Here is a 26507-nt window from a genome sequence, read left to right on the forward strand (position 1 = left end):
TATCCCACCTATTTATTTATTTAATTTTTGGCTGCATTGGGTCTTCATTACTGCATGCAGGCTTTCTCTAGCTGCGGCGAGCGGCGGCTACTCTTCGTTGCAGTGCACGGGCTTCTCACTGCAGTGGCTTCTCGTGGCGGAGCACGAGTTCTAGGTGCACAGGCTTCAGCAGTTGTGGCATGTGGGCTCAGTAGTTGTGCTTCGTAGGCCCTAGAGCGCAGGATCAGTAGTTGTGGTGCACGGACTTAGCTGCTCTGTGGCATGTGGGATCTTCCTGGGCCATCGAACCCATGTACCCTGCATTGGCAGGTGGATTCTGAACCACTGCACCACCAGGGAAGTCCCGGAATATCCCCCCTTTTATTCCTAATTTCAGTAATTTGAGTCTTCTCTCTTTTTCTCTTAGTCTAGCTTAAAGGTCTGTCAATTTTGTTGATCTTTTCAAAAACAAGCTTTTTCTTTTTTAATTCATGCTCATGCCTAATTCGAAATTTTCTATTTCTTTTTTTGAAGATGTTGGGGGTAAGAGTTTATTAATTAATTTATTTATTTTTGCTGTGTTGGGTCTTTGTTTCTGTGCGAGGGCTTCTCTAGTTGTGGCAAGCGGGGGCCACTCTTCATCGCGGTGCGCGGGCCTCTCACTGTCGCAGCCTCTCTTGTTGCGGAGCACAGGCTCCAGACGCGCAGGCTCAGTAGTTGTGGCTCACGGGCCTAGTTGCTCCGCGGCATGTGGGATCTTCCCAGACCAGGGCTCGAACCCGTGTCCCCTGCGTTAGCAGGCAGATTCTCAACCACTGCACCACCAGGGAAGCCCCAAAAACAAACTTTTGATTTCAATGAGTTTCTCAATTTTTAAAAATATGTTCCCCGTTTCTCCATTTTATTTATTTCTGCACTAATATTTATTTCCTTCCTCCTGCTTGCTTTGGGTTTAGTTTGCTCTTCTTTTTCTAGTTTCTTAAGGTAGAAACTGCTTTCACTGAATCTCAAAGTTTTGGTATGTTGTGTTTTTAATTTTCATTTACCTCAAAGTATTGTCTAATTTCTATTATGATTTTTTTGACCAATTTGCTATTTAGGAGTGTGTTGTTTAATTTCTATATACTTGTGAATTTCTTATTTTCCTTCTATTATTGATTTCTGTTTTCATTGTACTGTGGTTAGAGAACATACTTTGTATGATTTCAAACCTTTTAAATTTACTGAGAGACTTGTTTTATGGCCTAACATTTGGTTTATCCTGGACAATATTCCATGTGCAGTGGAGAAGAATGTGTATTTTGTTTTTGGATGGTGTGTTCTGTAGATGTTTCTTAGGCCTAGTTGGTTTACAGTGCTGTTCAAGTCTTCTATTTCCTTGCTGATCTGCTGCCTAGTTGTTCTATTATGGATCAATGTCTATTTCCCCCTCCAATTCTATTAGTTTTTACTTCATGTATTTTGGGGCTCTGTTGTTAGTTGCATATATGTTATAATTGTTATAAACAATTAATAATTTTTGGTGGATTGACTGTTTCATCATTATACAATGTCCTTCTTTGTCTCTAAAGTCTATTTTTTCTGATATTAATATAGTCACTCTAGCTCCCTTTTTAGTACTATTTGCATGGAGTATCCTTTTCAATCCTTTTGCTTTCTATTTGTTACTCTAAAGGAGGCCAAGCACAATAACTGAGAGTAGAAGATGATCAACCAAAAATGTTTGAGACCTAAAATATATATTTAGCTACATTACATTTTTTCTGAAACAAGCTTAATGTCATTAGTGATATGACACAATAGTTAAAAGCATGGGATTGGAAATTAAGACTGCTTGGTTCAGATATGGCTCTGTTATTGCTGTGAAACCCAAGTTTAAGTCATTTAACCTCTTGGATCCTCAGTTGCCTCTGTAATAAAATGGAAATGATAACAGTACCCATCTCCTAGGGATTTTGAGGATTATATGAGATAAAATATGGAAACTACTTGCTACAATGTAAGGCACATAATAAGCCCTCAAAAAATGTTAGCTTTTATTATTTATCATTATTATTACCAACATGACCAAAATATCAAAGTATCTTTTACCTTATATTAAAAAAATTGGACACAATTCTATTATATTAATATAATTTTATATTAAACTAATTAAGACTACCAATATAAAAACACTTTGAAAACTATACCATGATATATAAATATTACATGTTATATGTTATGCTGAATTACCTATATCAATGTTTTCTCTTCCCAGTGCCACAAGTGAGAGAAACAGTATTTCTCTATATAAACTCCTAGGGGGAAAAAGGAGTGGAGAACATATTACTATTCAAACAGTCTATACATATCTACAAAAATTTTTATGTTAATATAAGCATGAGATATTCTAACAAATCACTCAGCAAACAATATGAATCTGCTTAGAGGAACAATATATTCAGTTAAAAGAATGACTTACCTCTGTCTTTTAAAATGAGGACATTTATTCAGTGTCTCTAAAATCTGACTCATTGGTCCATAGACATCATTCATTTTAATGCTTTTTACCATATTTTTCAATAGTTCCTGGTTAAATGAATTATCCCCTTTCTGCAATAAATGGACCATTGGATACTTCTGGGCTGTAAAAGAACAAAAGAGCAGATGAAGAAAAACGTTCTGTGTAGAAAGCAGAATGTAATTAAGCAGCAACTGACAGCTATTTACAAAGTTACAAAGCACTAAAAATAAATTAAGGGCAATAGATAAAAGAACTGAAATCTAAGAATGAAGTAAGAAGAAAAAAGGAAGAAATAAGACAAATAATGATAAAAATAAGCTTAAAGGCTCAAATACACAATAACTAAAAATACTGTTTTCCTTAATACAGCCCCTGGAAGGAATTTTAAATCAGCAGCCTGGGATGGAAACAAACAAAAAATAAGTACAAAGACGAAATAGGGACAAGCAATGTGCTAAAAACAAAACTCTACAAAACATAACCCCTCCAGCACATACACGGCACCGCTCAAAAAACAAAAACAAAAACCCCTTGACCTCCATAGACGATAATACTAAAAGCATCAAACTTAACACTCACTCTCAAACAAAAGAGTACGATTTTGACCTGTAAGACAAAAAGTAGTATAAAATAAAAGTCAGTTACACATTAGTTTAGGCTATTTAAAGCAAGTAGAGAGTACTCTCATATGAAGGACATCAACATTCTATGACAGCACTTACTGTGGGCATTCCAGAGGATGTACAACGGCTGTCCTGGATCCTGATGTAATTTCATATTGTCCCACAACATTTGTATTAAAACATATTTACTGTCTTCAGACATACAGTGGCGAGGAATCTGTGTTGAAGAATAAAAAAACATTCATTAATGATCCTTATAGGACAATGTTTTTTTTTTTTTTTTTGCAGTACGCGGGCCTCTCACTGTTGTGGCCTCTCCCGTTGCGGAGCACAGGCTCCGGACGCGCAGGCTCAGCAGGCATGACTCACGGACCCAGCCACTCCGCGGCATGTGGGATATTCCTGGACCGGGGCACGAACCCGTTTCCCCTGCATTGGCAGGCGGACTCTCAACCACTGCGCCACCAGGGAAGCCCTATGACAATGTTTTGTAAATATTTTATAAAGAGCCTTAAAAATATTTTTTAGGATGCATGTGTGCAAGAGAGAAAAGAGAACAGAAAAATCACTGATTTGTCTGCATATTATAACCTACTGAAGGGAGATGACCTGAGTTGAGAAGCTAACGATCCCTAAAGTAGCAGATTTAACAAAGTACTAAGATCAGTGGGAAAGGGCTGATGAAGGGCTAATCCTGACCAGCTTATGACTGAGGCTCCACAGAAAGATGAATCCAGGAGCCCCATTCTCCATCAGTTCAAGACCCTAGCGCAGATACTCTGACTGAGTTAACCTCTCATTCACCATGTACTGAAAATCCAAACACATGCACAATCACAGACATGAAGTATAAGAAGGGAGAAGACAAAGTTCCTGAACTTAGACACTTTGCCATTTAGTGCCAGTGACAGCATATGAAAAGGAAAAAAAATGCTTTAATATAGCAACATATCAAAAATATGAGTGAACAGGGCTTCCCTGGTGGTGCAGTGGTTGAGAGTCCGCCTGCCAATGCAGGGGACACGGGTTCGTGCCCCGGTCCGGGAAGATCCCACATGCCGCGGAGCGGCTAGGCTCGTGAGCCATGGCTGCTGAGCCTGCGCGTCTGGAGCCTGTGCTCTGCAGCGGGAGAGGCCACAACAGTGAGAGGCCCACGTACCACACACACACACACAAAAATATATATATATATATATATGAGTGAACATACAACAAACTACCTAAATGTTAAACAAAAATTCACAGTAAAGGAATGAAGAGAATGGTAGAACATGACTGCGATATGAATTACAGATGTCCAACTAAAGTGTTAGACTTATTTTTGAAGGAGGTATGAGGCATGAGTGGGGCAAACTCACAAAGTCTTCTCATAAGAGTCATTTACAGTTTATTCTTGAGGCTATAACAAAAAGTCAAGTCCATTTTGTGTAAACTTTATAAGACTAAAAAACATGACTGTCTTACCACTAGACTGTAAGAAGAAAAATTATTTGCAACAAGTTTATTGATTCAGATGGTTATTAAAAATATTCAGCATAAAATTACTTTTTTGTCATTAGGAATATGCAGACATTACAATGGTGACAGTAGCACTGGCTTTTAGTTAATTTTTACTCTCATACCTTTGAATACTTGTTACAATGCTCAGAAGAAAGAATCAATCCAGGTAAATTACTGGGTAAGTCAAGACGTCTAAAATACCACACCAGGTTCCAAAAAACAATTGGATGATGGTCCACAAAGTCTGCCACTGTTATTGCATGATCACCTTCATTTTCCAATAAGCTTTCAAGTTCCTTCCATACCACTAAAGGACTAAGATATGGAACAGTGATAGGATCTGGACTTGGGAGGTGCCATTCTAATCCTAAAGAATCCTGTTGAGTAAATAAAAACCATAAATAGCAATTACAAGATTGATGATACTAAATCATTAAAAAAAATTGCTGTCAATGATTTCCATATAATTAGAAATGTAACTGTATCATGTAACGAGACACTCTTAACAATAATAAAATTGAAGCTTGTAAGGCTGTTTAGCACAAGGGGAACAAACTCATATGTAAATTATCAATGTCCAAATTGTAAAGAACACCAAAATACATACTGTAGCTCCTTGTAAAGTAGTTGGCAGGCTGCCTGTAGGAATGAGCTTCTGTCCTCCATTGTCTTCCTTATCCAAGGTGCCATAAGTACTAACACTCCTGGCCATTGGAAATACTGGACATTTTGACAAAGCTGCTTTTGATCTATCAGCAGGGATCTGAATACTTCGGGCACATGTATTTTCGAGCAACTTTGATTTGCTTGGGCATTGAAAAAAGAAAAAAACGTGTCACTGTCTAGATTTACTTTATTTCACTGACCATGTTCTTCTCTTTAGAATCAGAGCTGCACATAGCAAAGTAAAAGGAAGGAAAGATGTTAACCAGGCTTTGGCAGGGAAAAAGGATACAGTTTAAAGTAGCCTAGTCATGTTAATTTCCTTTTTATCCAGTAAACTTTAAATATACAAGAGTCATTCATTTGTTCAAAACATTTAGTGGACAACTTTTATACTGCAGGAACCACAGTAGGCCCGAGGATACAAAGCAGAAAAAATAGGCACCTGTTCCTTCAGGAGTCAGAGCTACTGGGAGACGAAAAAAGGGCTATAATAGACCTATGATGAAAGAAGGTACACACACAGATTTGCAGTTTTGCAGTCTAAGCATTCAGGATCAAACAGGTCATGCTAGCCTGCTAGTACTATATAGGCATTTTCTTTTGCACATGCATTTACCAATATAGCTTCACTTGCCCAGCTATATTTGGTGTATTTGGCACTTCTCCAAAATGGAGTCGATTTCGGCATTTGTTTTAAGCGCAGACTTACTTGTATTAGGCTTACTGTGTAAGTCTTAGTTTGATTTTATAGTTCATCTATCAGCTCCAAATGTTTCCTTAGATTATTAAATATTCCTAAGTAGAAAATTAAATATTGCAAAGTAGAAGTACCTCAGTACTGACTTAATTCCTCAAGGGAGAGAGATAATTAATTAGGAATAAGAACTTGAGATTAAGAATCTATTATACATAGGAATTTAAACCTTAAAGTGGTCAGCTAATTCTTCTGTCATTACTTGAAATGTATAGTATATGTTGTTAAAATATAGTTCCACATAATCATAATTACCTATTTAGATCAAAATTCCCTTGAACAGAGAGAACAGATGTGTCAAGACCAGAGGCTGATGTTGAGATACAAGACTGCCTTGTCTGCCTTGAAAAGGAGGATGGAAAATGCATATTTTCTGTAGACGGGCTTGACTTCAAAAAGTATCTGTAATGTGAATCAAAGGAGCTTTTTGAGAAAAGAGATATTCTAGGAAACATGATCCTTAAACATGAAGGGAAAAAAAGCATAAATCATTACCTTCCAGGTCGTCTTAAATCTCTTATTTCGATGTTCAGAAAGGGCAAGAAAAGATTGCCACAAAATGGGCAGGTTGTATTGAGATTTGAATCATCTGCTGTCCAGCCAGCCATGATTTCCTCATCATGGACAAGACAATCACAGGTTCTACAACGAGAGCAGCTCGAGATAAGAACCTATGGGAGAAAACAGCATTTTATAAAGTAAGCCGGTTAGTGCAATTACAATTTAAAAACCATTTCAATTCATATATCTACTGGAAAAGTAAAACTCAGAAGTATTCAGAAGTTACAAATGAAAAATGGATTATATTCAGTACATTATATAATATACTCATCTTTATTTCACCTAAGTCTATTCCAGAACTTTTGCCTGAAAGGGAAACTTGCATTTAAGTGAGGATTTTTACCATTATAATTACGTACTATAAAATCTGCCATGATTTTATTAACGGAAAACTAAACCCAACTATTACTTTGTTAATACACAAAATAGGTATTGGTAATTACATGTTATCGATCTGTGCTACTCAAAGTGTGGTCACCAGTAAGGAGCTGGTCCACAAACTTTACTGGTTTGTGATGAGCTAAGTAAAGAAACTGAGAAGAGGATTTGGAGACCTTTAAACTAATTGCTGTAACAGCTAAGTCGGTGATCAGTAGATTTTACAAGAGTAACAGCCATGACAGATTGGAAATTAAAAACAGCAACAACAAAAAAAACCCTGGTCTGTCACTACAGACAGTTTAAGAAGCATTGCTATAGATAAATGTAAATGCTTTCATTACATTAAAATATAGAAATTCCTGAAGCCATAAGAAACTTTGTAAACTGCAACATCAGTGCTCATCATTTATTTTCCAGCTGCATGCAAATTTATTTTCCAAATTTATGCGAATTACTGTGAAACAGAAACACAAATGTATTTGGAAGCAATTTTTACATAAAAATTAGGGAAGGTTTTTAAAGTGTAAAACTATAACCTTTTTATTGCAAGAAAATGGGATATAGCAGCATACCCAGCAGATATCTACATCAAACTGACACAAAGAATGAAAAACATGATGGAAAAAGTTGACACAAATGCCAAAACTGCTCCCTGTATCCTCATCCAAAAAGTGTGCCTGCACAGCAAAATTAGTTACAGGTGTTTAAGATGTGAAATAGGGACTTCCCTGGCAGTCCAGTGGTTAGGACTCCGTGCTTCCACCGCAGGGGGTGCGGGTTCAATCCCTGCTTGGGGAACTAAGATCCCGCATGCTGTGTGGTACGGCCAAAACAAAAAAGAAAAACAAAAGTGTAATAAAAATTCAAAGAGGACATACATAAAACAAGGGGTAAATATAAATACTAGAAATAAAAATGCTTTTGTATGTTGATAAACATGAAAGGAAGTATGGAACTTTTCTAAACAGAAAAACTCGTATGACTTCAATAATCTGAAATACTAGATATTTTAAGTTTATTCAGGAGCAATATACATTCTGAAATTTTCAGATGCCATATATTTAACTTTTTATCACTCTACCAGAGACTATCAGCACTTAAGAAATGTAAATTTTATTAAGTAGTACATGAAGATGTTCTTTTGATTAAATTGTACCTCCATTGCATAGTTCTGGAAGATATTTGTATTACTCGTGTTGCAGGAAGATGCCACTTCTGATTTCCCAGGTAAGGCAAACTTGGACAAGGATCCTGTTCATTATTAAAAAACAAAGAGCAAAACCATTAAAATTAACAGAAAGGATATGAGAATCTTTCACTTTCATAAATTCTCTGGTAAAATGTCAAACTGTTTTATTTAAAACTATTTATAAAATGATAAAGGTAATTTAAGAAAAAGCAAATAAATAATGAAAAATGTTTTTCAACATATGCCTTTGTGTACACCTAAGGAAATGTGCTTTAATTCATTACTCACTTATTAAGCATTTTGTGTGTACAGACTAGAAGGCATTCCAGTTGTTTGTAATTACTATTTTGCTGTTTCTATTCTTACATGTTTTAGATAAAAGAAAGTGTTTAGTTCTAAGGTCTAAAAAGTATAAAATAGCTGATCTTATTTCAGATCATGAAAAGAATTACTGGCAACTCTCTGCCTTATAAGGATCTTTAAAATCTGGAACAGTAGTCTTGCTTTTAAACACTAGGGAAGAGTTTCCAAGTATATTCTTTTTTTTTTTTTTTTTTTTTTTTTTTTTTTTGTGGTACGCGGGCCTCTCACTGCTGTGGCCTCTCCCGTTGCGGAGCACAGGCTCTGGACGCGCAGGCTCAGCGGCCATGGCTCACGGGCCCAGCCGCTCCGCGGCATGTGGGATCTTCCCAGACCGGGGCACGAACCCGTGTCCCCTGCATCGGCAGGCGGACTCTCAACCACTGTGCCACCAGGGAAGCCCTCCAAGTATATTCTTAAGAGCAAAGGGATATTAGCAGGTATTAAAATGACAACAAAATAAGGGCAGTTCTGTGGTCAAGTCAATTGCTGACAGCGGCTATATCTAGTTAGGAAAACTGGAAGTAATCAATACATTTTCTATACTTTTTTTTCCCAGTAGTTACTACATTTTATGAATGAACAATGGTATTTTTATAAATATAAAGGTTAAAAAAAAGTAACAGTATAAACTATCAGTTCCAAGAAATAGAGAGGATAGGAAAACATGTTAAACACCACCATGGGGATGCATAATCCAGACTAATGATCTGATTGCTTCAGCAAATAAATGACAAGGGAGAAAAAAAAGATAGCTCTAGAGCTTCCTCTAACCCTAGGCTCTGCCACACAGACAAGCAGAGAGGTGGAGAGAGAGCTGAAGCTTCACATCATCCTTTAAGATGATTAGAAATGGTGGCAACTAGAGTTCTTTCCTGATGGTCCCCCAATAACCTTCTGTAATCCCCCTCTGCTAAAGCTAGTTCAAAATTGCTGTCTATCAGCCTTGACTAATTCAGTCATTTATGTGGGCAGCCTACCTCTTGTATCTAATCAATCTACAGCACAGAATAAATATTCTTTTTAGCAAATACAAATCAGGTTGTGAGGTAAGTCTTATTTACTTAGCTCAATAAACTGTTCTTGCATGTTAGAAAAAAAAAATAAGGGGCTGGGAACTAATCTCCTGATTTCTTCATGCATATACGAAAGGGGAAAAAAACAGGGAACAAAGATGAGAGTGAGTTAGTAGACATATCAAACAAATGCAACAAGTGGACCTTGTTTGGGTCTCAATTTGAACAAACCACCTATAAAAAGTTTCGTGAGATAGTTGTGAAAATTAAACAGTATATATTTTATATAAGATATATGATAAATATTCACATTAAAAATATAACAATATTACAATTTTGTTTTGAAAACAAATGAATGCTTCACAAAAGATACTGTATGAGTCCATAACATGTTCAAAAATGGCCATGTTAGAAGATAATGTTCATCTGTGAAGGGAGTGGTGAGTAGATGTGGTTAAGAGAGGGGGTTCTGGATGCTGTTTATGTTCTGTTTCTTTCTTTTTTCTCCTCCCCCAACATTTATTTATTTATTTATTTGTTTGGCTGCACCAGGTCTTAGTTGCATTACACAGGAGCTTCGTTGCGGCATGCGGGCTCTTTAGTTGTGGCATGTGGGATCTAGCTTCCTGACCAGGGATCGAACCCAGGCCCCCTGCATTGGGAGCAAAGAGTCTTAACCACTGGACCACCAGGGAAGTCCCAAGGTTCTGCCTCTTAATCTGATACTGGTTAATCAGTTGTCCTCAATTTGTGAAATGTACAGTATTTACATACATAAAAATGTATACACTACATGTATAACATAGAGTAAATAATAAATAAACTTTAATAAAAAGTTACAAAGATATAACATTAAAGTCCGTATGTTTTAGAAATATCAATACATGTTGAAGTATTTATGAATAAAATTATATATTGTTTGAGATTTACTTTAAAATAATCCAGTGGGGAAGGAAAAAATGTTGGCAGCAGAAGAGAGGCGGGAAGGATAAAACAAGATTGGCCATTTGTTGATAGTTGCTGAAGTTGTGTGAAGCATGCATGGGAGCTCATTGTGCTATTCCTTCTACTTTTGTGATTGACTATTTCTACAATAAAAGCTTTTTAAAGTAGCAAAGATGCAAATTTGAAAAACATTATAATGCATTCATTCCTCACATCATATAACAGGATAACTTTCAAATGGATTAAATATTTAAATCAGGGGTCAAATCTATTTTTGTATGACCACAAACTCAGAATAATTTTAACATTTTAAAGCACTGTTAAAAAAAAAGAAAAGACCAAAAAGACAGAGATGTATGTGGCCCACAAAACCTAAACTATTTACAATATGGCCCTTTACAGAAAAAGTCTGCTGACCCCAGAAAATGTTAAAAAGGAAATCAGAGAAGTATGAGAAGAAAACAGTGGTGAGCCTAGGGAAGGGGAAATCTTGCCTAATAACTCAAAATCCAGAAGCAATAGGGCAAAAACTGATAAATTTGATGACATAAAATTAACAACTTTTATGTGGGGGAAAAAAAAAACCCTGAACTTGACAAACTTGGGAAAAGCATCTGCCACTTATATAAGAGACAAAGGATTAATTCCCTAACATAAAAAAGAGCTATTAAAACTTTTAAAAAGTGGGGAGGACCAAAAATTAGGCAAAGGACAGTTCACAGAAAAAGAAATACAAATAGTCCTTAAACACATAAATGGATATACAACTTAATTTATAAGATAAAGAAAAATGAAAACTAAATTGAAATACATTTTTCACCTATCAGATGGCAAAAATCTGAAAAGGGTGCTAACATATTTTCTTCACAGGGCTGTGGGGAAATAGGTATTCTTTTTTTTTTTTTTTTTTGTGGTACGCGGGCCTCTCACTCCTGTGGCCTCTCCCGTTGCAGAGCACAGGCTCCGGACGCGCAGGCTCAGTGGCTATGGCTCACGGGCCCAGCCACTCCGCGGCATGCGGGATCTTCCCGGACCGCGGCATGAACCTGTGTCCCCTGCATTGGCAGGCGGAGTCTCAACCACTGTGCCACTGATAAATAATACTGTGATGCAGGGAAGCCCAAAATAGGTATTCTTATATACTACCTGTGGGAATACAAAATAGTATACCCCTGAGGAAGGAACCTGGTAATATCACTTCAAGGAAAAACTTGGAAGTATCTTCCAAAAATACCCTGGCAAAAATATAATATGACATATATGCATCACAGTATTATTTATAACAGTTAAAGACTGAGAACTTAAAGTGCATCATCAGGGAAGTGGTTAAAATAAACCAATACATCCACACATGATGAACAATGCAACCGTAAGAATGAATGAGGGACAATGCTATGTGATGATATGGAATGCTCTTCAGAATATAGTGTTAAGTGAAAAAAGCAAGGAAAAGTGTTCATAGCATGTTACCTTTTGAGTAAGAAGACAAGGAGGTATTAAGAACACACAAACACACACACACTTTTTAAAACACATTTAAAAAAAGTACATTAAAAACAACAATGAAAGGATAAATCAAAATGAATAAAAATGGCTACCTCTAGGGACAGCAACAAAACGAGACGAAGGGATGAGGATGGAAGAACCTAGACTTCTCTGAAAGTGCCTTGGTTCTGTATTGTTTTGTTTTGAGCCATGCAAATCTTTTACAAAATTAAACATAAAGGAGAAAAAGTAAAGGTACCACAAATCAAATGCAGTATGACCGAGCTGTTTGGACAAACCTTCTAAGGAGGAAGAACCTTCCAGGCTTGTTCTGCTGAAATCAATTCCCTTAGTCCCTGCAGTGGCACTGCTTTCCTGAGAAGTGGCTCCTTCCAACTCGTGGCAGACATCTTCATCTGTTAAAGAGGTAGATTCAGAATCCTGGGCTCCCACTGAAGAAAGACTGGTACGATCAGAACTTTGATCCTAAGGACATAATTATAAGCTTAATTTCCTTCATATTTAAAGTTAGTTATTTAAAAGTTCACTTCAAAGGCAGAGGAAATGCCTAATTACTCAGATGATCAGTTAATTAACATTACAACTTCTAGCGGAAAAAAAACCCCAACCAATTTTACAAGGGCATACTGGACAAACATGAGCTGGAGATCAATTTTTAAGACAGCATTTCTTAGTTAGATCAAAGCAGATACCTGTTAGTTAGATAACTGCTAACTTTAAGTCTTTGTTTGTTGTTAATTTTCTTCCCTGCAAATCCCAGCCCAGGATGATACCATTAGAAAATTACATTTTAATCTCTTTTAATTTCATTTATGTTTACATTTTATTCTTTTCCATAACAATCCAGGCTTCAAAGACATGTATTTCTAGTTTTCATTTTTGAGAACACCAAAGTATAAGTATTTTTTTCCTGGTTACACCAGTAATATGTAAGAAAATTTGATGGACTTTTGTATGAAGAAAAAAATTTTTTTAAATAACTGTAATTCCACTGCCCAGATATTACACAGGTGTGTGTGTCTGTACGTGTTACTGAGTTACTTTTAAGATTACTTGAAAATTTTTATTGGCTTTTTGGCTATATCTCATCGTGTTTTTTATTAAGTGGGTGCTCTAGGGATTGCAATATACATACCTAATCATTTACAGTTGACTTAAAATTAGTATTGTACCACTTCATATATAATAATATACCTATAGCGAATGTCAGTAGGGTGAGTCTCTTAATCACTATGAAACTTATACACATATTGAAAATCCCATGAGATAACGTTCAAATTTTTGTTTTGTCCAACTGCAAGTACTTTAAGGAATTTTAAAAAGTTTTAAGGGACCTCCCTGGTGGTGCAGTAGTTAAGAATCCGCCTGCCAATGCAGGAGACGCGGGTTTGAGCCCTGGTCCAGGAAGATCCCACATGCTGTGGAGCAACTAAGCCCATGTGCCACAACTACTGAGCCTGTGCTCTAGAGCCCGAGAGCCGCAACTACTGAAGCCTGTGTGCCTAGAGCCCATGCTCTGCAACAAGAGAAGCTACTGCAATGAGAAGCCCACGCACCACAATGAAGAGTAGCCCCCACTCGCTGCAACTAGAGAAAGCCCCCGCGCAGCAATGAAGACTCAACGCAGCCAAAAATAAACAAATAAATTAAAAAATATATATATGTATGTATAGCTGAATCACTGTGCTGTATACCTGAAACTAACACAACACTGTAAATCAACCATACTTCAATAAAAAGTGTTTTTAAAAGGTTTTTTTTTTTTTTTGCAGGGTAGGAGTTTATTTATTTATTTTTGCTGTGTTGGGTCTTCGTTTCTGTGCGAGGGCTTTCTCTAGTTGTGGCAAGCGGGGGTCACTCTTCATCACGGTGCGCCGGCCTCTCACTATTGCCGCCTCTCTTGTTGCGGAGCGCAGGCTCCAGATGCGCAGGCTCAGTAGTTGTGGCTCACGGGCCTAGTTGCTCCGCAGCATGTGGGATCCTCCCAGACCAGGGCTCAAACCTGTGTTCCCTGCATTAGCAGGCAGATTCTCAACCACTGCGCCACCAGGGAAGCCCTAAAAAAGGGTTTTAAAAAAGGGGTCTTAGAGAGATTGGTTCAAGATGACGGAGTAGAAGGACATGCTCTCACTCCCTCCTGCGAGAACACCAGAATCACAACTAACAGCTGAACAATCACTGACAGGAAGACACTGGAATTCACCAAAAAAAGATACCCCATATCCAAAGAGAAAGAAGAAGCCACAATGAGACGGTAGGAGGGGCACAATCACAATAAAGTCAAATCCCATAACTGCTGGGTGTGTGACTCACAAACTGGAGAACACTTATACCACAGAAGTTTACCCACTGGAGTGAAGGTTCACGCCAGGCTTCCCAACCTGGGGGTCCAGCAATGGGAGGAGGAATTCCTAGAGAATCAGACTTTGAAGGCTAGTGGGACTTGACTGCAGGACTTCAACAGGACTTGGGGAAACAGAGACTCCACTCTTGGAGGGCACACACAAAGTAGTGTGTGCGTCGGGACCCAGGGGAAGGAGCAGTCACCCCAAAGAAGACTGAACCAGACCTACCTGCTAGTGTGGGAGGGGCTCCTGCAGAGGTGGGGGGTGGCTGTGTCTCACCGTGAGGACAAGGACACTGGCAGCAGAAGTTCTGGGAAGTACTCCTTGGCGAAAGCCCTCCCAGAGTCAGCGATTAGCACCACCAAAGAGACTGGGTAGGCTCCAGTGTTGGGTTGCCTCAGGCCAAAGAACCAACAGGGAGGGAACCCAGCCCCACCCATCAACAGTCATGTGGATTAAAGTTTTACTGAGCTCTGCCCACCAGAGCAACAGTCAGCTCTACCCACCACCAGTCCCTCCCATCAGGAAACTTGCACAAGCCTCTTAGATAGCCTCGTCCACCAGAGGGCAGACAGCAGAAGCAAGAAGGACTACAATCCTGCAGCCTGTGGAACAAAAACCACATTCACAGAAAGACAGACAAGATGAAAAGGCAGAGGGCTATGTACCAGATGAAGGAACAAGATAAAACCCCAGAAAAAAAAATAAATGAGGTGGAGATAGGCAACCTTCCAGAAAAAGAATTCAGAATAATGATAGTGAGGATGATCTAGGACCTCGGAAAAACAATGGAGGCAAAGATCGAGAAGATGCAAGAAATGTTTAACAAAGACCTAGAAGAATTAAAGAATAAACAAACAGAGATGAACAATACACTAACTGAAATGAAAACTACACTAGAAGGAATGAATAGCAGAATAACTGAGGCAGAAGAACGGATAAGTGACCTGGAAGACAGAATGGTGGAATTCACTGCTGCGGAACAGAATAAAGAAAAAAGAATGAAAAGAAATGAACACAGCCTAAGAGACCTCCGGGACAACATTAAATGCAACAACATTCACATTATAGGGGTCCCAGAAGGAGAAGACAGAGAGAAAGGACCCAAGAAAATATCTGAAGAGATTATAGTTGGAAATGTCCCTAACATGAGAAAGGAAATAGCCACCCAAGTCCAGGAAGCGCAGAGAGTCCCATACAGGATAAACCCAAAGAGAAACACGCTGAGACACATAGTAATCAAATTGGCAAAAATTAAAGACAAAGAAAAATTATCGAAAGCAGCAAGGGAAAGATGACAAATAACATACAAGGGAACTCCCATAAGGTTAATAACTGATTTCTCAGCAGAAACTCTACAAGCCAGAAGGGAGTGGCATGATATACTTAAAGTGATGAAAGTGAAGAACCTACAACCAAGATTACTCTACCTGGCAAGGATCTCATTCAGATTCAACAGAGAAATCAAAAGCTTTACAGAGAAGCAAAAGCTAAGAGAATTCAGCACCACCAAACCAGCTCTACAACAAATGCTAAAGGAACTTCTCTAAGTGGGAAACACAAGAGAAGAAAAGGACCTACAAAAACAAACCCATACAATTAAGAAAATCGTCATAGGAACATACATATCGATAATTACCTTAAACATGAATGGATTAAACGCTCCAACCAAAAGACACAGGCTTGCTGAATGGATACAAAAACAAGATCCATATACATACTGTCTACAAGAGACCCACTTCAGACCTAGGGACACATACAGACTGAAAGTGAGGGGATGGAAAAAGATATTCCATGCAAATGGAAATCAAAAGAAAGCTGGAGTAGAAATAGAAAGCTATACTCATATCAGATAAAATAAACTTTAAAATAAGGAATGTTACAAGAGACAAGGAATGATCAAGGGATCAATCCAAGAAAAAGATGTAACAATTATAAATATATATGCACCTAACATAGGAGCACCTCAATACATAAGGCAACTGCTAACAGCTATAAAAGAGGAAATCGACAGTAACACAATAGTGGGGGACTTTAATGCCTCACTTACACTAATTGACAGATCATCCAAACAGAAAATTAATAAGGAAACAGATGCTTTAAATGACACAAGAGACCAGATAGATTTCATTGATATTTATAGGACATTCCATCCAAAAACAGCAGATTACACTTTCTTCTCAAGTGCACATGGAACATTCTCCAGGATGGATCATAACTTGGGCCACAAATCAAGCCTCAGTAAATTTAAGAAAACTGAAATCATATCAAGCATCTTTTCTGACCACAATGCTATGAGATTAGAAATCAATTACAGGGAAAAAAACGTAAAAAACACAAACACATGGAGGCTAAACAATACGTTACTAAATAACCAAGAGATCACTGAAGAAATCAAAGAGGAAATCAAAAAATACCTAGAGACAAATGACAATGAAAACATGATGATCCAAAAACCTATGGGATGCAGCAAAAGCAGTTCTAAGAGGGAAGTTTATAGCTATAGAAGCCTACCTCAAGAAACACGAAAAGTCTTAAATAAACAATCTAACCTTACACCTAAAGGAACTAGAGAAAGAAGAACAAAGAAAACTCAAAGTTAGCAGAAGGAAAGAAATCATAAAGATCACAGCAGAAATAAATGAAATAGAAACAAAGAAAACAATAGCAAAGATCAATAAAACTAAAAGCTGGTTCTCTGAGAAGATAAACAAAATTGATAAACCATTATCCAGACTCATCAAGAAAAAGAGGGAGAGGATTCAAATCAATAAAATTAGAAATGAAAAAGGAGGAGTTACAACAGACACCGCAGAAATACAAAGCATCCTAAGAGACTACTACAAGCAACTCTATGCCAATAATATGCACAACCTGGAAGAAATGGACAAATTCTTAGAAAGGTATAACCTTCCAAGACTGAACCAGGAAGAAATAGAAAATATGAACAGACCAATCACAAGTAATGAAATTGAAACTGTGATTAAAAATCTTCCAACAAACAAAAGTCCAGGACCAGATGGCTTCACAGGTGAATTCTATCAAACATTTAGAGAAGAGCTAACACCCATCCTTCTCAAACTCTTCCAAAAAATTGCAGAGGAAGGAACACTCCCAAACTCATTCTATGAGGTCACCATCACCCATACCAAAACCAGACAAAGATACTACAAAAAAAGAAAATTACAGACCAATATCACTGATGAATATAGATGCAAAAATCCTCAACAAAATACTAGCAAACAGAATCCAACAACACATTAAAAGGATCATATACCATGATCAAGTGGGATTTATCCCAGGGATGCAAGGATTCTTCAATATATGGAAATCAATCAATGTGATACACCATATTAACAAATTGAAGAATAGAAACCATATGATCATCTCAATAGATGCAGAAAAAGCTTTTGAGAAAATTCAACACCAATTGATGAAAAAACTCTCCAGAAAGTGGGCATAGAGGGAACCTACCTCAGCATAATAAAGGCCATATACAACAAACCCACAGCAAGCATCATTCTCAATGGTGAAAAACTGAAAGCATTTCCTCTAAGATCAGGAACAAGACAAGGATGTCCACTCTCACCATTATTATTCAACATAGTTTTGGAAGTCCTAGCCATGGCAATCAGAGAAGAAAAAGAGATAAAAGGAATACAAATTGGAAAAGAAGAAGTAAAACTGTCACTGTTTGCAGATGACATGATACTATACATAGAGAATCCTAAAGATGCCACCAGAAAACTACTAGAGCTAATCAATGAATCTGGTAAAGTTTCAGGATACAAAATTAATGCACAGAAATCTCTTGCATTCCTATATACTAATGATGCAAAATCTGAAAGAGAAATTAAGGAACCACTTCCATTTACCGCTGCCACAAAAAGAATAAAATACCTAGGAATAAACCTACCTAGGGAGACCAAAGACCTGTATGCAGAAAACTGTAAGACACTGATGGAAGAAATTAAAGATGATACCAAAAGATGGAGAGATATACCATGTTCTTGGATTGGAAGAATCAATATTGTGAAAATGACTATACTACCCAAAGCAATCTACAGATTCAGTGCAATCCCTATCAAATTACCAATGGCATTTTTTACACAACTAGAACAAAAACTCTTAAAATTTGTATGGTGACACAAAAGACCCTGAATAGCCAAAGCAGTCTTGAGGGAAAAAAGCAGAGCTGGAGGAATCAGACTGCCTGAGTTCAGACTATAATACAAAGCTACAGTCATGAAGACAATATGGTACTGGCACAAAAACAGAAATACAGATCAATGGAACAAGACAGAAAGCCCAGAGATAACCCACACACCTATGGTCAACTAATCTATGACAAAGGAGGCAAGGATATACAATGGAGAAAAGACAGTGTCTTCAATAAGTGGTGTTGGAAAAACTGGACAGCTACATTTAAAAGAATGAAATTAGGGCTTCCCTGGTGGCGTAGTGGTTGAGAGTCCGCCTGCCGGTGCTGGGGACACGGGTTCGTGTCCCGGTCTGGGAAGATCCCACATGCCGCGGAGCGGCTAGGCCCGTGAGCAATGGCCGCTGAGCCTGCGCGTCTGGAGCCTGTGCTCCACAACGGGAGAGGCCATAACACTGAGAAGCCCGCGTACCGCAAAAAAAAAAAAAGAATGAAATTAGAACACTCCCTCACACCATACACAAATATAAACTCAAAATGGATTAGAGACCTAAATGTAAGACTGGACACTATAAACTCTTAGAGGAAAACATAGGAAGAACTCTCTTTGACATAAATCACAGCAAGATCTTTTTTGATCCACCTCCTGGAGTAATGGAAATAAAAACAAAAATAAACAAATGGGACCTAATGAAACTTAAAAGCTTTTGCACAGCAAAGGAAACCATAAACAAAACGAAAAGACAACCCTCAGAATAGGAGAAAATATCTGCAAACGAATCAAGGGACAAAGGATTGATCTCCAAAATATATAAACAGCTCATGCAGCTCAATATTAAAAAAACAAACAAACCAATCCAAAAATGGGCAGAAGACCTAAATAGACATTTCTCCAAAGAAGACATACAGATGGCCAAGAAGCACATCAAAAGCTGCTCAACATCACTAATTATTAGAGAAATGCAAATCAAAACTACAATGAGGTATCACCTCACACCAGTCAGAATGGGCATCACCAGAAAATCTACAAACAACAAATGCTGGAGAGCGTGTGGAGAAAAGGGAACCCTCTTGCACTGTTGGTGGGAATGTAAATTGATACAGCCACTATGGAGAACAGTATGGAGGTTCCTTAAAAAACTAAAAATAGAATTACCATATGATCCAGCAATCCCACTACTGCGCATATACCCAGAGAAAACCATAATTCAAGAAGACACACGCACCCCAATGTTCACTGCAGCACTATTTACAATAGCCAGGTCATGGAAGCAACCTAAATGCCCATCGACAAACAAATGGATAAGAAGATGTGGTATATATATACAATGGAATATTACTCAGCATAAAAAGGAACGAAATTGGGTCATTTGTAGAGACGTGGATGGATCTAGAGACTGTCATACAAAGTGAAGTAAGTCAGAAAGAGAAAAACAAATATCGTACATTAACGTATATATGTGGAACCTAGAAAAATGGTACAGATGAACTGGTTTGCAGGGCAGAAATTGAGAGACAGATGTAGAGAACAAACGTATGGACACCAAGGCAGGAAAGCAGCTGGGGCTGGGATGAATTGGGAGATTGGGACTGACATGTATACACTGATGTGTATAAAATGGATGACTAATAAGAACCTGCTGTATTAAAAAAGAAAAGGGGGTCTTTCATATTAACCAGATATTTACCATCTATTTTGCTCTTTCTTCATTTCCAAAGACCCAGGTTTCTCTGTGGTATAATTTTTCTTCAGCCTGAAGAACTTCCTTTAGCATATTTTATAGAGCAGGTCTGCTAGTCATGAATTCTTTTCCTTTATCTGAAAATGTTTTTATTTCACCTTCACCCCCTAAAGAATATTTTCACTGGATATGGAATTCTGGGTTGACAGGCCTTTTCTTCAACAGGTTAAAAGTGTTGTTCCACTGTATTCTTCCCTCCACAGATTATGATGAAAACAAGTGGCCATTCAAATCCTTATTCCTCTGTAGGTAATGTGTCATTTTTGTTTAGTAGCATTCAAGATGCTTTTTATTCTTGTTTTTTTTTCCAGCAGTTATTTTCTTATTAGAAATGGATATCTTTGGTTATTAAGTTTGCTTTTATGTATATATAGGTGTTGTTTTCTTTGAGTTTATCCTGTCTATAGTTTACTGAGTATCTGTAAATCTAAATCTTTTACTAAATTTGGGAAATTTTATCCATTATTTCTTCAAATATTTTTCCTACTATAATCTCTTTCTCCAATTCTTTTGGAATCCCAATTTTATGTTATACATTTTGATATTGTCCCACAAGTCTCTGAGGCTCTGTTCATTTTTATAAAGTCTCTCTCTGTTCTTCCAACTGCATAATTTCTGTTTCTGAGTCTTTAAGTTCAATGACTCTCCTTTGCATCTCCATTCTGCTATTGAACCCATCCAATGAGTTTATTTCAGAGTGTATTTTTTTTTTTTTTTTTTTTTTGGCGGTACGCGGGCCTCTCACTGTTGTGGCCTCTCCCGTTGCGGAGCACAGGCTCCGGACGCACAGGCTCAGCGGCCATGGCTCACGGGCCTAGCCGCTCGGCGGCATGTGGGATCTTCCCGGACCGGGGCACGAACCCGTGTCCCCTGCATTGGCAGGCGGACTCTCAACCATTGCGCCACCAGGGAAGCCCTCAGAGTGTATTTTTTATGATAAAATTTTTTGACAAATAATTAATTTTTCTGGTTCAGAGTTCCTTTCTTTTCTTATTTGAAATGTGTTTTTTCTTTACTTCAGGGAATCTAGTTATAAAAGCTGCTTTAAAGTTTCCGTCTGATAATTCCAACATCTGGGTTATCTCAGGATTGTCTTTCCCTTGAGAATTAGTCACATTTTCCTGGTTCAAGTAATTTTGGATTTTATTTTGGACACCATGAATGTTATGCTGTGTAGTCTGGGTACTTTTATAATCTCTTGGAGAATGTTGAGCTATTGTATTAGCAGGCAGTCAACTAAGTTATGTTCAGATTGTAATTTGTGTTTTGATTTTTGTAGGTGGTGATTTAATCCCCCGTTTAATTCTCTAAGCCTTGTCCATGCTGGTCTGCATCTATCCCATGTATGTGTAGCTCAAGGGTGAGGCTCAGACTTGTGTGGGCCATGCACAGAATTAGGAATCCTTCTTTCACAGATTCCCCTCATACTCTCCAGCCCACAGAGGCTCCCTTCTCTGGTTCCTCTGTCCAGGAAATATGGGGATTCTCTTGAAGTTTTAACTGCCAGGGATGCCATGCCACACTGTGACTGGGACCTGCTCTTGGAGCAAAAATGCATGAGAAAGAAAATGGGAAAATTTCCCCACAATCTGCTGCTTTTGTTTTTCAGAAACTTTAGATAGTTTTTTTTTGTATTTTGTTTGGAGTTTTTAGTTGTAAATCAGTGGGAGGAACAGGCTTTAGTGGCGTTATGTTACCACAGTGGAACTAAAGCTCTCACCCAAATTTTTTTTTTTTTTTTTTTTTTTTTGCGGTATGCGGGCCTCTCACTGCTGTGGCCTCTCCCGTTGCGGAGCACAGGCTCCGGACGCGCAGGCCCAGCGGCCACGGCTCACGGGCCCAGCCGCTCCGCGGCATATGGGATCCTCCCGGACCGGGGCACGAACCCGTATCCCCTGCATCGGCAGGCGGACTCTCAACCACTGCACCACCAGGGAGGCCCTCTCACCCAAATTTTTAAAGAGTATTTTTGTTGGGTACAGAAAAACAGGTTGGCAGTCGTTTTCTTTCAGTACTCTAAAGATGTCTTTCCAGTGTCTTTTGACATCAAATTTTCTATTCAGAAGACAACTGTCAGCTTTCTTACTGCTGCTCTTTTGAAGGTAATATCTCTCTCTTCTTTGGCTCCTTTTTGGATTTTCTCTTTTTATTTCATTTTCATCTGTTTTAACATAAGATGCCTAAGTATAGGGTTTTTTTTGTTTTTGTTTTTGCATTTATTCTGCTTGACATTTGTAGATCTTCTAAATATGTGAGTGACATCTTTAATCACTTTTGGACAATTCTTGGCAATTAGCTTTTTAAATGTTCCTTCTACCCCTTTTTTTCTTCTTCTTTTGGAACTAAATTACATCAATGTTAGGCATTTTCACTAAACCCCACATTTTTTCCTGTATTTTCCAATTTTTTTTCCCTGTCTGTACTTCAGTGTGGATATTTTCTACTAACTTCCCAACTAGTTTACTAATCTTTCTTCTCCTGTTTTTTTTTTTTTTGCAGTATGTGGGCCTCTCACTGTTGTGGCCTCTCCCGTTGCGGAGCACAGGCTCCGGACACACAGGCCCAGCGGCCATGGCTCACGGGCCCAGCCACTCCGCGGCATGTGGGATCTTCCCAGACCGGGGCACGAACCCGTTTCCCCTGCATCGGCAGGCGGACTCCCAACCACTGCGCCACCAGGGAAGCCCTCTCCTGTTTTTTTTTGTCTGCTGTTAAATCTAACTACTGCTTTCTTAATTTCGCATCTTTTTCAGTTCTAGAATTTACACTGGTTCTTTTCAAAAGATAATTACCTGGTGAAATTTTGCATGTTTCTAGTTTTTTTCTCACCCTTTTCTCTATTTTCTTGGACATATTTTAATTACTTCAAAATATCTTGCTAATTCAAATATTTAGATCACCTGAAGGTCTGTTTCCTCCATCTGTTTTTCTTTTGTTTTTAGTTATGGTCCTTGTCTCTCAGTACAGCTTTTTTTAAAAAATATTTATTTATTTGGCTGCACTGGTCTTAGTTGCAGCAAGTGGGATCTTTGCTGCAGTGTGCGGGATCTTTAATTGTGGTGTGCGGGATCTTTAGTTGCAGCATGCAGGCTCTTAGTTGAGGCACGCAGGATCTAGTTCCCTGACCAGGGATGGAACCTGGGCCCCCTGCATTGGGAGTGCGGAGTCAACCCCTGGATCACCAAGGAAGTCCCTCAGTATAGCTATTTTTAATTCAATAATAGAATATAAAAAATTATATATAAAAAACCGTAAGGACTCCAGTTGATGTTCTGGTCCTCTGGAAAGAACACACTTTTTCCTTGTTAGAGTAAAGGCTGATTAGTTTAATCTAATCACAGACTGAGCTGAGTCCAGCCTAGGTTGCAGTTTTGGTCAGGTTCAGTCTACCTCTGTTTTGCCAATGCTCCTAAGGCATAGCTCTGCAGGAATTTGAACTAAGGGCCTGGTGTGTACACCAAAGCTTCCCTGCCCTCACTTTCCCCAGCTCCCAGCAGCTTATGAACTAAGTAAGCTATTGTATTCCCAGCTCCATGAAACTGCTGAGAACTCTTATTTATCAGAGACTTTCTGCTTATGTTTTCAGACTCCTGTTTCATGCAGTATCAGTATCTGGAAAATGTCCTGAAGGAAAAAACTTGTGTATCTGAGGACCCTCCAGTCTCTATTTTTGTCTTTCCAGCTCTACAAGATCCCAAAAGTCCTGCTGGCCCCCTCACCTCTCCACAGTCCTCTGATAAGGCAAAGCCTGGATTTGTAACCTGTTGCTCTGTGCTCAGAATAAGCAAATGCCCTCAAGGAAAAAGTAGCTATAAAACTTCAGCTCATCTCTGCAATTCTCCTCTCTCTAGAATCTTGCCCCTCTACTTTCCAGTTGTTTCAGCAGTTCTCTGATGACTTTAAACAAATACTTTCCATATTTCATCTAGCTTTTTGCTTTGGGAGGTATGCAGGTGTATCACAAGGTACTCCATCCTAACCAGAAAGAGAAATCCTATGTCTGGCTGGTAATTTTTGAAGGCAATAAATAATGAAGCTCAGTAAGCATTTTCATATGACTCTAATTTTTACTCCAGCTACAGATCACTTTCTTTCAAAACTGAACTAAAAATATAACCTTAGTTAGTGGATTCTTTCCTTTCGAAGTTATTATTCAAGTCCAAATTCTGGTACTTACAAACCTTATGCATCCCAAGAGTCCTTTCTGTAAAGCTGTATTTTAGGAGAATGGTAAAAACAGACATCTTTGCAAGTAAGATACTTTTGGTGGTGGAGGAGGGTAAAAGGAAAAGTAGAAAACACTAATAAACCTACCTTGGATGATGTGGTGTACATGGTGAATCTTGAATACCATTTGCTTGCTTTCTCTGCAACTCCTTTTCCAGCAGTGAACATACTGTTTCTTAGAACATCTAGTTTAGGTACTAGTAGTGTATCTAAATTAAATGAAGGTGATGAATGGGTTAATGCATCTTGAGATTCTTCTCTAAATGGGCAAGTAGGTGAGAAGGCTGGAGAAGACCAGAGTCTATCCCTTGGTCTGTCTTCGCTTTTTGAGTAACTTTTAGATTTGGTAAGTCTCACTGGCCCAGGAGAATTAGGAGGCAGGCTAGATCTTCTGCATGCCTTGACCAACGTTGGACTTTTCTTAGTGGTTACTTTATCATCACAGGCCCGTTGTAAATCAATGCTTGGTGTTCGACTTGTCAAAGGACTGCTCATGTTATTCATATACATCACAATTTCTTCAGCTAAATCCCGCCTAGCAGATGGTGTTGAAACGCTTTTGCTATCATCTTCCTCCTCTTCCTCCTCCTCTTTTTGCTGCTGTTCAGTCTCAGCAACCAAAAGAGAGAGGGGATCAAATCCTGTTGCAACATCAGTTTTTTCGAAAGCTTTTACTGAAAAGCTGCTATTCAAGCGTTGACTCCTCTTAGGATTTTGTGGAGCAATGTACCCCAATTTTGATCCATCTGTTTCATTGTCTAAGTCTTCTAAGTCAAAAATAACAGGAGAATCCACTTTATCTGCCAAACAATTAGAACCATCAAAAGGTGTATCATCATCACTAGATTCCTTCTCTATACTGTCTCTTTTTGATCTTAAAGATGGCTTTCCAATATCAAGACTATTTGGTCTTGTGCTTCTTGAGATTACATTTGAAAGAATTTTTGCATCAGCTCCTAATTTTTCAACCATATCTCCAGGGTTTGCTTCCTGGTTAATTCTATTGAGCATAAGTCCCATTAGTACTCCTCCACTAAGATTTCGGTTTCTATTTCCCCAGGACATTTGCTGCTGCAAATTAGGCTCATTGTCACTTTTATGTCTTTTCCTGAAGCATCTACTTTGAATGTTTCCTGTTTCATTTGTATCCTCAAAAGATGATATTAAGAGCGGCTCAGACGTACTTTCTAAAAAATAAGAAAAGTGTTTTTAGCCACAAAAATGTAATATGCAAATATGAGTTGTCTTAAATATTTAAGATACTAGTAATAAAATGATAACAGCAAGCACTTATCAAGTGCCTGCTATTTCACAGATGCTATACTAGGCACTTTACTCACATTATCTACCATAATCATTCCAACATCCTTATGGGTAGAGAAAGAACTGACAGATTACCTAGCCCAAAGTTACCCAGTCCTTAAGTGAGAGAACTGGGATTCAAAGCAAATATGAAGGGTATGATCTGAGATATAAGGATGCACTGCTTTTTAAAACTTGTAAGTTAAGATTAATATTTACCCTTGGTATATTTAACAACAATAATAATGAATTTATATCCATTTCACTGAACGGGTTAAATAACAATGGTTATACAATTGTGGTTGTGCTAGACGACCTTAAGATTCTGAGTCTTCTGCCTATAAAAAGAAAAACAAAACCAAAAACACTAAACCAAACCAAACAAAAGGTAGCTATGTGAGCTTTATTCATAAATAAAAATTATTTTTAAAACTCCAAATCCTTATGACTATAGATGTGGCTAAATAATTTTACCTTTGCTTTACATACTGATTCAAGTTTATAATAGTCAAATGTGAATGGCCACTTTCTATTCAGAAACACTGTTCACTGCTTTTTACCAAATTACTTAGGTACCTACGCTGAAAGCAGAAATCTAGATTTTTGATCACTTTAATTGTCCTTATGTGGGAGTCTTCTAAAGCATTAGTCTAGGTATGGTATTTTCAACTACTCTTTTTTTTTAAAAAAATAAATAAATTTATTTATTTATTTATTTTTGTTTGCGTTGGGTCTTTGTTGCTGCGCGC

General features: G+C 38.1%; 1 protein-coding gene across 4 annotated transcripts in view; it reads right to left on the reverse strand.

Moving 5' to 3' along the window:
• The window catches only part of DENND4A (DENN domain containing 4A), a gene marked incomplete at both ends in the record, with an annotated part of 97188 nt that overhangs the window by 4059 nt on the left and 66622 nt on the right, over positions 1–26507 (reverse strand). For 3 of the 4 annotated variants that reach the window (XM_079700159.1, XM_079700158.1, XM_079700157.1), the window contains 10 exons: positions 2212–2276; positions 2441–2603; positions 3205–3322; positions 4728–4982; positions 5213–5411; positions 6281–6427; positions 6521–6696; positions 8124–8218; positions 12262–12448; positions 24544–25643. In XM_079700159.1, coding sequence (XP_079556285.1) covers positions 2212–2276; positions 2441–2603; positions 3205–3322; positions 4728–4982; positions 5213–5411; positions 6281–6427; positions 6521–6696; positions 8124–8218; positions 12262–12448; positions 24544–25643 — 2505 coding nt within the window. Of the gene's footprint in view, positions 1–2211; positions 2277–2440; positions 2604–3061; positions 3089–3204; positions 3323–4727; positions 4983–5212; positions 5412–6280; positions 6428–6520; positions 6697–8123; positions 8219–12261; positions 12449–24543; positions 25644–26507 lie in introns of all 4 variants that reach the window. The other variant, XM_079700160.1, reaches the window with a different exon arrangement.

The sequence above is a fragment of the Hyperoodon ampullatus genome, assembly GCF_949752795.1.
Source record: "Hyperoodon ampullatus genome assembly, chromosome: 3".
Taxonomy (NCBI): Eukaryota; Metazoa; Chordata; class Mammalia; order Artiodactyla; family Ziphiidae; genus Hyperoodon; species Hyperoodon ampullatus.